Genomic DNA, 16184 nt, shown 5'->3' with positions numbered 1-16184 from the left:
CACGACTATAGTGTGCTAGAACGGACCTGTTGAGCCACAATGATCCACATTACGACTTGCTATGACAACAACAATACAAACTGTGTGCGGTGATCCTCTATGAGACAAAGGTTTTCTTTTGAGTGGATGCAATCGGAGATACAAAGGAGACAAAAGTTCATCAGGGAGATAGGCATGAAGTGTGTTTAGAGAACCATCACATTGCTGCAATGGAAGGTGACGAAGGAACGAAGGGGGGGGAGTCGTGTTGCTGACGAACTAATTTTCGGAGAAGAGGAAGTGACCTTTGGGCATCTCATAATTTTAAGTCTACCACTGATCTGGCTTGAGTGATGGTGACTAAGATTGGCATGAGCAGAGTAGTTGGTTTAGTTGCCCATGACTACATGAATGATGGCAACGGTATGAGCACCGAGACAGTGCTTCTTGTGGAGAAGGAAGTAGGGAACTTTTAGATCAAGCATATGTCAATGCGAAACAGATATTGACAACACATAAAAAGGAAACAAAACCATGATGGGCAATGAACGGAAGTGTGCAGTCATATGAGAAGAATCCAGGTGGCTGACAACATATGGAGAAGGAAGTAAGGGAACTTTTACAACAAGCATATGTCAATGCAAAACAGATATTGACAACACATAAAAAGGAAACAAAACCATGATAGGGAGTGAATGGAAATTTGCAATTATATCAGAAGAATCCAGGCGACTAACAGCATACCACGAGGGAGGACATGCCCTCATTGCAATTCACACAGATGGGCATTACTAGTGCATAAAACTACAATTGTTCCTCGTGGAATGTCCCTGGGCATGGTAGCACAGTTGCCAGCTAAAGATCAGGGAAGCCTTTCATGTAGGTTGCAAAGATCATTGTGGAGAAAGACTTGCATGGAGGGAATCTCCACATGGAAAGGAAGTTGCAATTCTGAAGAAGAAGTTCTGAAGGAATATTGTGTTGGCATGCTAAAATATTCAAATTATCCTTTATTACTTGGAAGTTCCTTCTTCATCAATACCAAATGTACTTCAAATAACCCCTCTTTTTATGCTTAACGTATTAAGCTCTCTTCTGACTAAACTTGGGAATTCTTTTGTGAATTTATTCTTCTATTCTATCCCTTGTGAGTAGCAAACAATACATTTTTGTATGAGAACATACCGAGAAAAATTAAAATCTAAGTATCATGCATCACACATGAAATTATTTGAATGAGAATCCTAACCATTCCTTCACTCCATGTATTTATCTTGATTTGAGTGATCTTGATCAAGTATTCCCATCTCGCTTAGCGTCCTTGCGATGAATGACACTCAGAACCCCCTGCACAAATCCCGTGCAACATCATTTAAATCTAACATCAAGTTGTTGTAATGCAAATCACCATGTATCCAATTTTAATTATGAGCAAGAGATAATTCCATCTATCACAACATGCAACATATTTAGTATAGATTTTACAAATGCATAGAATCCTTCCTTTTTTGCATCATCGAGTATAGGATCAAACCTTGGATTTCGAACTGTATTTTTGAACTTCTCCCAATACAACACCTTTGTTGCTTGTCTTCTGTATGAACCATTAATAAGTGGTAATGACATCAACATATTCTGAATTGTGGCCCCATAGTAAAAAGAAAATCCTATTAAACGATCAAGATCTAGTAAATGCTATACATCTCACTAAAGATATTTGAATTAAATTGCATGCTTTGTTTGCTAAAGAAAGAGTAGATATTTTCGTATATGCTTCCTTTTTTTTGCACGATACATCTGTTTGCTTGGAGATTTCAAATTCCCACAATATTTAGAAAATAACATTCTCAAAAAGTAGTAGATTCAATTTTTTCATTGAATTTGATCAAATCATGTATAATACTTGTCAAAAACGTTATTTTGACATTCTTCTAGTGTTTTCAAGGTAGATATATGCAATATCTTTGCATACTCAAGGTCTCTTTGATGAAAAGTGTCATTTTTTTTTCTTTAAGTCTTGCTCTTTTTTATCTACACTTCCAATTCTTCCAAATATTATCCCATTGTTTGAATTTTGATACACCAATATTATTTGAAACAACATCGCTAAGATCTATATAGTTTTCTCGTGTATCTCCAATAATACTTTCTAATATTTTCTTATTTATCTCATTTTGTGAAAAAAACATAGATGATACTTCTTGATGCCCTTTTTATTATAATATCTCGAACGTTTTTTTCAATTTCGAATCTTTGAAGTTGTGTACACCAGTTTCAATTTCGAACCATTTCATTACTTCCATGTTTAATCAAGTCACATATAATTGCACTTCTAATTGCATTAGTAACAATACTTTTTGTGGTGAACAATATTTTGATTCTATTTATAACAAACAATTTTTCTTGTCTTGAAAAAAACTAAAACATTTTGGTTAATGCAACAAATAATGTATATATCTAAGAAGTTTAAAAATGATATGTTTGATCATAAACATATGCATGAATATCCCAACAAAAATTACTATTTTTATGTAATTTGTTGTATTGAATAAGACTTTTATTTTAATAAATTACACACACACACACACACACAAAATTTAAGAAAAAACTAATATATATTGTAGATTGTTCATTATGTTTTTTAACTTTTTCTCATAGCGTGTACAAATTTTTTTAAATGATGTTCATCAATATTGATTTAAATTTTTTTAAGTATTATAGTATAAAATAATGATTCAAAAATAGATATATTGTGTTTTTGTTAAAAAAAATATTATGGCATCTTAAATTCTTCATTACATTAAGAATCATATTTATATTTTATTATTCTTAACTCAAATAACAATATATTAAGGCATTGTTATATAATACATAAACTTTAAATTATTATCTTTATCAACAAAAAATAGATTAAATGAGTCTTTCTCTTAACAAATTTATGGGTTGTTTTTCAATTTAAATAAAAATCCTCTTTTCAAAATGTAATCTTTTATATTTTTTAAAATTATATTAAGTAAAACAATTTGTATATTGTTTGTTTGTTTGGGGGAAGACTCATATTTTTTAAAGGTGTATCTCTTAAGTCTCTCCCATCATAAAAGTGAAAAATCTTATTGAACTTTCAAATTACTTTGTCTTAAATTCTACATTTTCAACTTTCCAAAATAAGCTACTCAAAAGATAATATTTAAAAATATTATAACTATAGAATATTAATCATAGCTATTAATAGTGAAAATTATTACAAATGTCAAAATATCATTTATTGATAAATGAATAAACTAAGTTTCTATTAATAAAATAGATCGAAAATGTTTAGTAATACTAAACCAATGTTAAATAACATTGTTTATTATAAGTAGAGGTTTATGGAAAAATAAACAATAAAACACCACAAATTATAATGTATCATTTTTATGAAAATTAAAACATCTAAACAAATCAAGAAAGAATGTGAGCTAGTGTAAAATAATTTAATAATTACTTTTATTGTAAACCTTTAGGAGCTTTATAAAATTTTATACACATTTTTTAATAGCTGTTGAGAATAAAAATAATTATAAAATTAAAGAAATATTATTTATTTACTAAAAATTAGGTCTTTAAAATATATTTAATAGAATAAATTAAAATATTCAATAATACCAAGCTAATTTTAAAAAAATAAGAGCATAATAAAATCCCTACATGAAAATAAATAATACAAGATGAAAAAGTATAAAGTATATTAGGTTTAGCAAATTTAAAATATTTAAACGCATTAAGAAAGAAAATAAAACATTACCTAGTAATATAATAATATTATATCATCAAAAGAAAGATGTTAACACAGTATATCAATACTATTTCATAATACTAGATTAATTAAAAATTATATTTTTAAATATAAGTTAAACCTTTAAAAAGATAAAGAATGCAACATAAAAATTTATGAAAAAGATGGTGTTTACTACATTTAAAATGTTCTAGAAAAAAACATACATACATGAATCTTTACAATATAAGACAAATATTTTAGATTTTATAACTATATAATGTTATGTGCATATTACTAATAGTTATGAATGTTTTAAAAAAATCAAAGTTATGTAGATTATCATTTGTAAAATACTTATAACATGTCATTTTAAAAATTTCACTTTTACATTACTTGTACCCAATCTTGATTTTCTTTTCTTAAAAACCTTTTTTTTTTCAAATTCTGACAAAAAAACCCTCTTTTGAACACATCATCTTAAACATTTAGATTATATAAGTAAATTAGCATGTTGGTACTGCTTATATTGTAAATTTTTAAGAGCTTTATGATAAATTATTAGTTGCAAATATTGGTGAAAAAATTTATTACAAATTAAAAAATTTATTTGTTAATAAAAAGAAAGCAGGTTAGTTTCTAGAAACATTAATATATTATATCAAGAATGTTTAAGGGTACTAATTTGATCAACAACAAAATTTATTTTAATACAAGTAGAGCCCTGAGAGAAAATAAACACTACAACATCACAAATAATTTAAAGAATTATGTCTTCTAAATTCAAAATGTTTGCACAAACGAATATAGAAAATATTATTTTAAATGTATGTTTACAACCTCATAGGTTGATTAGTAACGATCATCTAGTTTTTAGCAACAAATTTAGTATCTTTTGATTTGTTAAAATCTTTACATTCCTTATGTTTAAACTTTTAATTCTAAAAATAATATGTGTGAATGTTTAAACTTTTAATTCACAAAAATAGATATATGTGAATGTTTATAATGTAAGACATAGATTTTACATATTCTTTGTATATTAATAATAGGTATCATTTCGTTTTAATCAAAATAATTGAAAGTATGATTTGGAAAAGGCTTAGAACATGTATTTTTTATAAATTATGGGTTTTTTTCAAATTCTAATTAAAAAAAGCATAGTTTGAAAATATAATCCTAAATCTATTTAAATAAAGTTTAAAAATGCTATTTTGAATAATTGTTTGTGGTACATTTGCCTTTTTAATGTGTACCTTTTAGGTCCCTCCCATGTATAAAAAGTAAAAGACCTTATTGAACGTTTGAATTTCTCTTGATTATGTAGTTATAATTGATATTACTCTTTTGCAAGATGAACATATTAGTAACTCATCTACTTATGTTTTTGCAAATGCATAGTGTTACTTTTTCCAATAAGTTTATATTAGGTTTATCTTAAAAACATTAAAAAAATCTTAATCAATCTAATACAATATATTTCTTCAATTAACATTGGCACAAGCACACAATAAATACTAGTACTCTTATTTTTTAAAATATTTTTATTTCAAAAATTTATACAATTATAGTAGTATTTCATAAGCTTCTAGTTCGATGTTTAAATTTAATTTAAAAGTGACTATTAATAAACTATCTTAGTATCAAGGCCTTCTGTGAACTTATCCCAAACTTGTAGTAACTTAGAATAGTTCTGCTATGGCCAAGAATTAAAATGAGATTCTCCACACTCCTTAACATATCATATCCTCTACCACAAGGTGCCTTATGTATATTGTCATTCCTTATATTTGAAAAGAACAATCAACTCTCAATTAACCAATTTACTCACCAACTTTAAACAAGTCATGTATGTCCCTTAAAATCGTTCCATATAGATACAATATTATTTAGGATAATATATGACTAAAATCAAATAATGTTGCAATGTATCAAATAATTGTTTCTATGAAAATCTATATTTTAAACTTTCCAGTAGTCATAAATTTGAGATTAGCTTGAGTTAATTTATTTTGCAAGGGTATTAAAACTTAGGTTTATTATGCATAATTACATCTTTAAAAAAAAAGACTTAGTACTTAGAATTTCTTACCATAAATGTATATTTTCATAGTTACTTCGAATTCAATCTCGATTATTTAAAATTAATTCAAAAATTTTATTCATAAGAAAGTAATTTTCTCCTTATAAAGTCCCTTTTAGGGGTGAACTTCAGACTCTCTATTCCGTAAAATTTCTTAATTAAATTATTTTAAGTCTTAGAAAGTTAAGTGGCACAAATAAGATTGATAAAAAAACCATGTGTTGACATAATGATTAAATTTAGAGATATCCTAAAAATTTATCATACAACATGTTGAAGTGTTTTTTCCCTAAGTACTTTCAACAATTTATTTAATTTTGTTATTCTTTTATTGTTGTGCAATTGTAATATCACACACCATTATTTTTAATTACATATCTCTATCAACAATAATCTTTTATTTACACAAAGCATTAATTGAATTATCTTTTTAAAATAGAATTATTGAATACTTATTCAAAATAAATTGAAGTTTACAATCAAGTATTAAATTTTGAACTTGATTAAATCATTATAATTTTATTTGTGCATATTAACTAACTTATTTTTGAGTACAAACATCATACATTTAGCAATACTTTTTTAGAAACTTTTAACACCCTATATATATCTCAATACACATTAATGTAGTTAAATAAAAAATAAAATAGTATATTATTTTATATAATTTATACTATTTTCAGTATATTAAGTTACTTATACTTAAAATAAAAATGAGAGAGAGAGAGAGAGACAGAAAGGAGTTTTGCAATTTAAAAATACCTCTCTCTCTCTCTCTCTCTCAACCGTCAAGAGAACAAAGAGATAGAGAGAGAAAGATTAAAAAAATAATGTTAAAAAACTAAAAAATAATAGATCTCTCTCTCTCTCTCTCTCTCTCATTATTTCTCTCCCTCTCTCATAGGCTGCCAACAATGAGATAGAGAGGGAGATACAAAAAAAAGGAATAAAAGAAAAGCCTGTCTCTCTCTCCCTCTCTCTTATATCATCATTCCTCTCTCTCTCTCTCTCTCTCTCTCTCTTAGAGCTATCGTCGATGAGACATAGGCACTTATTTAAAAATTTCTTAATTAAAAAAAAGAAATCAACCCTCACTCACACACACACACACACACACACTCTCTCTCTCTCTCTCTCTCTCTCTCTCTCTCTCTCTCTCTATATATATATATATATATATATATATATATATATATACATATATCCAATGAACCAGAAGACATAGTTGAAGAGAGACAGCGAGAGAGAGACTCCCACCTCAAAATTTGAGAAGCGAGCCATAAAACACAATGAAAGATAATTTCAATACATACTTTTTTAAATATGAAAATACCAAGCCTATCTTCTCCACACTCCTTTCTAGACTTCCAAAGTCTCATTGACTTCCTTCCTTTACTTTGTACATCTGATTGAAGACTATGGTCCTCTAAAAGAGCACGACCAAAAAATATTTATTTATTTTCTCAAAATTGCTTTCCATTTTTTCTTGTTTGGAGATCCATTGTATTGATATGTATCGTAGAGTGAAATGTGTCCTTTACGGACGAGTAAAGAGATGTAGATAACATGAATGATAAGGGCTTTCAAACATCTATTGATTCCAAGAAAAGAAAAGGGCTTGACAAAATAGGATTAGTTTTACAATCACGAATTCTAGCTAGACAAAGTACTTTGGAACTTGCACGAAGGACCAGTGCCTTGATAGCTAAGTAGATAAGGTATCAATGTTGGTCCTACAGACAGGGCAGGACGACTTGAACGGTGATTGCGGAGGGACTGCCTCATCGTCAAGAGTGGTGAGCCATGAGTCAATGCATGCAGCATGAAACGGATGGCCACACTGGGGAAGAACTCGGATATTCAGTTCCTTCTCGTTGATGTCGAAGGTCGGCAGCAGGCAGATGACACAGCCTGCCCCTAACTGCAGCTTAGGTCTTGAAACAGATGCATCACTGATGCTCGTCAGTGGAAGGGTGGCTTGGATGTCTTCTAATCTGCGCCTCTTCCATTGTGTCGATAAGTTTTCATCGTCAGCTTGGTTATGTAGCGCATTGACGTCGAAGGGGTCGTCGTCGACATCGTCGACAACATCGACAAAACTGTCATCTCTGCCGTCATGGACGACAACGTAGCTGTCGTAGAAAGCCTCGTTGGCGTGTTCCAGGTCGTGGTTGTTGGCCTGATCTTGACCCGCTCCACCATGCTCCGTCTGGGAAATGTTCTCGCCTTGATGATCAATGATGTCACTGCCGTAGAAATTATCGTCTCCGACCTCGCTGAAACCGTCGTGGATGACGTCGTAAAAATCGGCAGAGTCGTCGTCGCCCTCGGTGCGGTAGAAAGCCTCATAAAAATCGTCTAAGTCATCGTAGCTCTCGATGCCGTAGAAACCCCCGTAGCTGTTGCCGTACAGAGCGTTGGCTCCTTCCAGCTCGTCATCCCCTTCTGTGTGTAAGTCTTGGACAGTTGATGCCTCCTCTTCGCTGGCTTGCTCCTCATGCTGATTCACCGATAAGTCATCAACATGCATCTCGTCATCGGCTACCGCGTTCAAGTCGATGACTTCGGCGTACAAGCCGTGGACCGCTGACACCTGCTCGACGATTGCTTCTTCCACCTCCTCCTGCTGATGTATCGGTTGCTCATCAACCGGCTCGGAGTTCTGGTAGCCTTCACTATAGTAGAAAGCCTCTAAAAAATCGTCGGAGTTGTCGTAGCCCTCGCTGCCGTAGAAAGCCTCATTGGACTCAGAGTTGTCGTGGACTGCTGACACGTCCTCAGCGTCGGCTTCTTCCTGCTGATCATCGGCTTCGGCGTATAAGTCATAGACAGCTGAGTCCTCTTCTCTGGCTTGCTCCTCGTGCTGATTCAACGATAGCTCATCAATTTGGACCTGGTCCTCGGCTTGGGCGTATAAGTTGTGGACGGCTGACACCTCCTCGATGTTGGCTTCTTCTACCTCCTCACGCTCGGAGTCGTTGTAGCCGTCGCTGCGATCGAAATCCTTGTAAGAATCGCCGGAGTAGTCGTAGCAGTCGCTGCCGTAGATAGCCTCGTAGCTGTTGCCAGAGACAGCCTCGCCATATCTGTCGCCGTCGTAGGAAGCCTCGTTGGACTCAGCGTAATCGTGGACGGGTGACACCTCCTCGGCCTTGACTTCTTCCGGCTGGGCATCGGCTTCCGCGTATAAGTCGATGACTTCTGCGTGTAAGTCGCGGACGGCTGACGCCTCGTCTTCGCTGGCTTGTTCCAGCTCCTCATATTGATGTACGGATAGCTCATCAACGTGCACCTGATCATCGGCTTCTGCGTTTAAGTTGTGGACGGTTGACACCTCCTCGACGTTGATTTCTTCCGCCTCCTGATGCTGATGTATCAATAGCTCATGAACGTGATCTGCACGCTCATCATCCAGTCCGCCACCATCATGCATAGCTAGGGCGTGCGCGTTCTCGGCGACTTCTCGTCTATTGCTGTGACCTCGGGCCTCTCCATCATGCTTCGTTTCAGAAACGTGAATTTCATCTTCATCGTTCTGCTCTGGCTTATTATAATTAGCATCGTCCTGGACGTCTTGACGGTTGGAGGTCGATGAGTAAGCTCGTCGATGACGGATCGAGGTTGCAGTCACTGATGGCGACAAAGGCAGACCACTGTTACTCATGATAGCGGAAGCTACCGCAACCTGCAGAGCGGACCGGAGAACCACTGCGCAGGATACCATCCTAGCCATGATTAGCTCCTTGAGAGTTTGCGTTCCGGTACTAATGTTCAAATTTCAAGAGTGATTGTATTGACTTCAGCCAGCATACTGCTCGGTCACTTAAAAGATTACCGAGCCCGATTAAGCCGACAGCCGTTAGTCGCCGACGAAAATTAGTATGTATCTTAATTCGAATTAGGTTCTCTGGTACTACTATTACGAAGCTGTATGATGTATCCACAGGAACGTTATTTGTTTATTATTGCTTTTACCACGGCGTATTACTATTGGCCTTAATACTCAATAAGTTTTGGTGTCATATTAGTATTCCTATTATTTATGACTATCGTAATAGTAATGCATAGTAATAACAATCCTACTCATAATGAATATAGTCAAATTATCAAAAGCTATCACTAGATTATCATCTCATCTTAGGGTAGTGGACAGGCATAGGATGCATAAGAGGAGATGGGTAGTTAGGCCTTGCCCAACCTCCTTTTGAGACAAAGGGTGAGGACCCTTGCATTGGAAGGGGAGGGAGAGAGAGCAATAGAGGAAACAAGCTGCTAAAGGGAGGAGGTTACAGAGATGGACACATAGAGCCACCAACATTAGTAGTGATAGACAAGCTACCTAAGCACCACTAACCTAGGCCATTGATGATGAAGGGAGAGTTCATTTGGTCACTTGCTGTGGTACTAGACGAATTAGCACCTTTAGCATTTTTGGCAACAATGATAAATTCTGCCACACCCTCTCCTAGTCTTTCCTTTCAATTGCCCATGACAGTGCTTAATATTCTAGTAATGCTTGTGGCTATGATCTATAGCCAAAGTCTCCCTAGACACCAATGTTCTTGTCTCTTAGGTCCCTCACATTCAACAAGGATAGAAACTTGTCTCTAGGAGAGAGAGTAGGAGTTGGTTTCATACATCTAAGCTATATTGTATCAAGGGATGGGAGGCAATGAGGATGAGGTGGATAAAACTTTATACAATTTCTTAGACTCGATTAATTGTCCTTCTCTTCATGATGCTACAAAGGTTGTAATAAGGACACAATGATAGAGTAGAGTTTATTGTCTTGATACTTTATTATTTTATTTCTATGAAAATAAGTTTTTAAAGAATTATAATCTCAACTAAAGCCTACAAAATAAATAAGCAGTAGTGTGTGGCTTATCACCTATACTCTTTGTCTTTCATCATCAACTTAAAGAGGCACATATCGGATCCATGATCTATATCCAAGGTAACCCTAACCTCAAACACCACAATTACGGTAAACCAAGATATACAAGTAGTTGCATAATGAAATTCAACTCTTCTATGCATGGTTGTAATCCATGATAATAATAAAAATGGATGTATAAGAAAAGAAGTCATGTATCAATGTAGAAGAAAAGGTGAGGATTAATGTGAAGTCTTTAGATTAACCCCTAGGTATTCCCAAGGTCAGAAAAGAAAAAGTCTCTAGCATAAGTAGAAAGATCTAAGGGACAATTTTAGTAGGACCCATCTATAAGCTTCTTAGATGATATGGTGCCTCTTAAATATAGGACAATAATATGAATAAAAAATAGTAGAGCATGTTTAGAAACAAGTAATGTTGATTCTTTTATTAGATGCATCTATAAAGACCTCTAAAAATGTACACATAATCCTCTTGGAGCAAATATTGTTGACACAAGGTCTTAGAGTTTCCCAAAGAAGACCTAAGAGAGAGTATATAGTCTAGGAAGTCTTAATTACCATACTAGGAAAGAAGGATTGTAGAGGAGCTCTCAAAAGGTTGTGTTAAATAATCACTTCCAACCTCTCAAATAGAGGGTAGTTGAGATTAGAGAAATATATGTATTGTAAATACTTTTGAGTTAATTATCACCTATAACTTGTATTTATTATTGAAGATTATCGGTATATTGTAGTTATATAAATAAAGTGAATTAAACATTTGAAAAAAATGTTTATTCCTTGGTATGGTTGTTTTTGCTTGTGATTGAAGAAAGAGTTGTTTACGGATTCTCTACATGTTAACTCGACAAGAATAATTATGTATCATACCATCCCCAAGCATTATTGTTCACTAAGGAGAGGCTCCATCATGCTAGGTAAGAAATATAGTTTCCTAGAGTTTGATGATGTAGAGATATTTCTCCACAAAAATAGTTCATATAATTGTTGAAGAAGATCAACTACGATGTGTCATATGCCCCTATTACCACAACCATTGGAAAATGAGATTGCATAATTTAAATGGTTGCTTTTATTAACTCTTATCACTACAAATCGCAATCCAAGATCCTCTCACACTCACTGAAGCATATAAGCAATTGAAAGTGTTGAGACGTCAAGAGAGGTTGGGTGTTTGCAACTTGCAAAAGTATGCAATTGGTTAGTAGCAATATAATATAAAGAAAAAGAAAGACAACAGGGAGAAAATGAAAAGAAAGTGCTAAAAAATGATCAATATTATACAATAGTTACCCCAAAGTGAAGTGATAGTAGTGAAGCACCAACCAAGAAAGGGTGAACAATGAGAGTATCATTCAAGATATGGGGTGTGCGTGCGCTCCACCCCTTCTACACCTTTAACTACCTATCAATGGGTAGTAACAACTATTGCATAAGGAAGATGTTTTTACTAATACATAATCCTCCACCTCAACAACAAAGACTAGTAAAAACTATGCAACTAAGTAAGATGATTGCACAAGCAAGACATTTTTATTAATCCATAATGCTCCACAAGAAGAAAAAAACCATATGCAATGTGATATGAAGGATATCTTCTCATAAATGAGAGATAGATGTCTTAATGCTATGCCAATTTATAGGATGCTTCAATATGGATAGCATAAATAAAACCTTCATGTAGGAAACTCAAAGCCCATGTAGTGAAAGCTATGATAGGAGTGTGGTAGCCTTTGCATGGTGAAAATTTCTCTATGCCTCAAATATATCAAGAAGCATTTCTAAAACCAAAAAGACATAACTTATAAATAAGCCAAGAAGTTAATTTAAAGATCTAATGAGTAATTCTCCTGAGTAGCATATTGAGAAGGATTAAATTCTATTTAGATACATGTGTTTCATAAGAGTTTACTTTATATGCTTAATACAACTAAACAAATTTCATAAAATCTAAAGTACTTAATTTCACAACTTCTTTAAACTGAACTTTACTTTCATATGAATCAATTATGTCATACAATATGTTTTTAGTACAAAACATTTGTTTTGATATTAAAGATGGATTCATAGGACATAATTAGGATATAATACATATCATGTGGATTTTTGTAAATATTCTCTAGTACTTTTTTCAATGCACAATTTGATATGGTGCAAGAAAAGTATAACCTACCGACATGACGTGCATGCTATCGCACGGGTTTCGTGCGGGGGTTCGTGAAGTCGCTCGCCGCAGGGATGCTATGTGAGATGGAAGTAAAGGATGATATTGAACACTCAACTCAAGGTAAAACTTGGAGCAAAAGAATCTCAAAATATCAATTCACCTTAGAAGAACATGTTCATGTTTAGGTATGTGTAATGTGTCCACCTGTATGCCTAGGTGAGGGCTCTAATGCACGAGATCCACATGTAAAACACACAAGTTTCAATCTCACTTTATGTAAATAGGGGCAGCTTGAAAGAGTGCGTCTTGAAGATCTGATGGGCGCATAGATTCGAGACGGGTATTCACTCGTGGATTTAAACCAGCACAAAATTTTGACACCTGTTGTGTCATGTCCATCTATGGCACATACTTAATAAGTGAAACAAATTTAGAGTAGTATGCGTCAAGAGTGAGTCCTAGTTGTTTTAGCTTGTAGAACTCATTCATTTTCTGCGTACGATACACAGGTGGTAAGTATCTTCCCTACACGGCTTTCTTCAGCTTCTCCCAGGTACAGATCCTTCCGTGATCCCATGATCTCTGCACCATTGCTTCCACCAAAGCCTGGGTACGCCGGTGAGCTTTAGCTTGGCGAGCATAGCCTGGTTGGCGGGTGCAGTTTTGGCTGCTTCAAAGTAATCCTCCATGGATTCAATCCAAATTTAAGCATCTGCTTGGATGGACCTTCCTCTTTCGTCAAATTTGGATGGCTTAATCTGCTTGAGAAGAAACTTCTTCTCCTGGATTACAGTAGTACTTGATGTAGGAGGCGAATTGGGAATCTGTACCTGGGGTTATGCCTAGATAAAGATTTCTTAATATTATTACTCGTTAATCGTTACGATTTATATTTAATCTCCATTTCAACTATCAACCAAGCAATCTAACCACTTTACTTCTTATCAATTCTCATGAACAAAATAGACATTGATAAAAAGAAGTCTTATTATATTTATATGGGCATAGCCCTTTCGGAATACAACATTTCTTGTGGTGATAAGCCAATTGTTTACATTTAGTTTGGGGAGAATAATGTTGTATTACATTTATCTACAGGGACTGGATAGTAGTATGGTTTCGGGTTATGGATCTTCAGGAATTGGTAAGTCATTGGAAGATTAGGGGATCCTTTCCTTTGGAACCCATTCTTCTCATGGCACCCCAATACCTTGATCCTGTTGGCGAGGATTACACGGGTCACTTCCTCATATACATATGAGTTCAGCTCAACCCTCCGACCTTGAATATGTAAAGTTGAGTTTACGTGAGCCTCCACAAAAATGAACAGCTTCACAACTTTAAGGTATTCCAACCACTTGATCCTCTTTAGGTTGGTTTGAAGGTATGCAAACTGGTGGGCAGCTATATAGTAGATTCCTGAGGCACTTGTCCATCTTCGTTCCATGTACAAAGGCGATGGATTATAAATACACTCTAGGATGTTCATCATCCCAACCCTTTGTTGATAATCCGGGGAATGCATTGCAGTCATAAATATGACAGGAACACTAAGAACCTGTTCCATGCTTCATAATTCTGCAAGACAGCATTGAAAGTAAGGAAATGTTTGGAACAATAACATTTTCTTTACTTCATCTTTTTAAGATTTCATAAAAACAAATCCTTTGTTGATTCGCTCTGATACCAAAACTGTAACGTGTCCACTTGTTGTCTTCAGGACTTGTCTTACCAGTCCATCGAAAAGGATGTCTAGAAAGCTCTGCCCGCCACTCCCATGGAATGTTACGGGGTTTGTGATCTAGGACTTTCCATGTCTGCCACGTAACGGAAGTATTCTCGCCATTCCCACTTAGGACCGACCTGAATCAGGTTTTTTCCAATTGGTCATTTCCTAAATGGCAACTAGTGTCGAACCTGAGCGAACTACTTTACGCAGAAATGCCAGGTTCGAAGCGGATTCACGCTGCACTTGGTTCAAGGAGAATGGGAAACGAGAGGGATGCAAGGCTCGACCTCTCTGCCATAAGGCATAGTCCCATTCCATTCCCCTAAAACAGCGTGAATCGGGATTATTGTAACTTAGATTTAGGTCAACGCTCTTACTGTTCGTGTTTATTGTACGATCTTCTTGCTGTCCATCATGATTGAGAAAAGTTCCCGGCCAACCGGGACCACCCATCCGTAGGATGGACCCATGGCCACATCCTCTGCACTTTCCTCAGGTTGTTTTAGTTATTTAATTACCTAACACATTTAGTTGGACATGTATCAATCAACTTCCTTAATTAGCCAGTTAGGCACTAGTTCCTTCACGTAATCATAGTACTTGACATAGAAAAACAATGTCAAACAAGTTCCTTTTCAACAGGTTATCATATTTATCTTTGAAATACATAAAGTCTAGCCTGTAGGCTTATCCATAATCCGCCCGAAGGCTATCCTGCAATCCACAAGGATTAATAATCCAAGATTCCGCCCGTAGACTAGTATGCGGGCCTCGAGATCCAATCCTGAGTCATGTTGGCCTCTTGTGCAGGGCCTAGAAGGCGAGGGATTTACGGCCAGAGCCCCCTTGGCACCCAAGTGTCCTCCTGCTCCAAGTAGCGCTCAACGGAGAGACCTCTCGTAACGGGTTCGGTCAACCTTCCTGGTGTGGTTAACAACACCCTTGGTTAGGATCAGGCAGACAGTCGGGGGTAACTGAAGCTGCCTCTCCCTTTAGGCCTTCAACCTGAAGCATTAGATATCTTTTTATCCTTTAAATTCTTTGAGAAAACAAAGTAAAACAGTGCTCTTAAAACTGTTACAAGCACAATCATTTCCATTGGTCCTTATTTTGGCCAACTGCTAAGGAGCGAATCTTTCTTCCCGAATGCATTCAACACTCGATCCGGGATCAATTGCGACTTGGCAAGATCCCGAAGGGTTTGTTTGTTAACCCTATATCCTTGGGTTAGGGCCTACCCTATTAACCCGACTTAATCAATACCTTAAGTTCTATTAATAGTAAACATGTTATTCCAATTTACTGATTGGTCTTTTGCTTTCTAGGCAATTTATCTAATCCCCGTATCTTGGTCACTTTACCCAAGGAAAGTACTATATCAGGACGATTAATCATCCTCTTGCAAGTTAACTTGTATAAGAATCTGCCAATCTCATTTTGAGGATTTGGCCATTCCCTTGTGATCAAATCACAAGATCATGCGACTCTGCAACTTGTTGCACAAGTGTCGTATCAACTATCGGACTATTCTACCCATCAACGGTGTCTTCTAATCATGGTATCATGATTAGAT

At 35.0% G+C, this 16184-nt stretch overlaps 1 protein-coding gene across 1 annotated transcript; it reads right to left on the bottom strand.

Annotated features, from left to right (window-relative positions):
* Positions 1–7521: 7521 nt before the first annotated feature.
* LOC148036754 (uncharacterized) lies at positions 7522–9480 on the bottom strand. Its single transcript, XM_087677033.1, has one exon. It carries the CDS (start codon positions 9478–9480, stop codon positions 7522–7524), a length of 1959 nt encoding a protein of 652 aa, XP_087533159.1.
* Between the last annotated feature and the right edge of the window lie 6704 nt (positions 9481–16184).

The sequence above is a fragment of the Lygodium microphyllum genome, chromosome 4 (assembly GCF_053477565.2).
Source record: "Lygodium microphyllum isolate KBCC chromosome 4, Lygodium_microphyllum_v1.1.10, whole genome shotgun sequence".
Lineage (NCBI taxonomy): Eukaryota > Viridiplantae > Streptophyta > Polypodiopsida > Schizaeales > Lygodiaceae > Lygodium > Lygodium microphyllum.
The sequence above is the reverse complement of the archived record's forward strand: the minus strand, read 5'-3'. Positions and strand labels throughout refer to the sequence as shown.

What these genes read in the sequence shown, in the direction of transcription:
- LOC148036754 (XM_087677033.1), bottom strand. Translation starts at nt 9,480, where the DNA reads ATGAGTAACAGTGGTCTGCCTTTGTCGCCATCAGTGACTGCAACCTCG.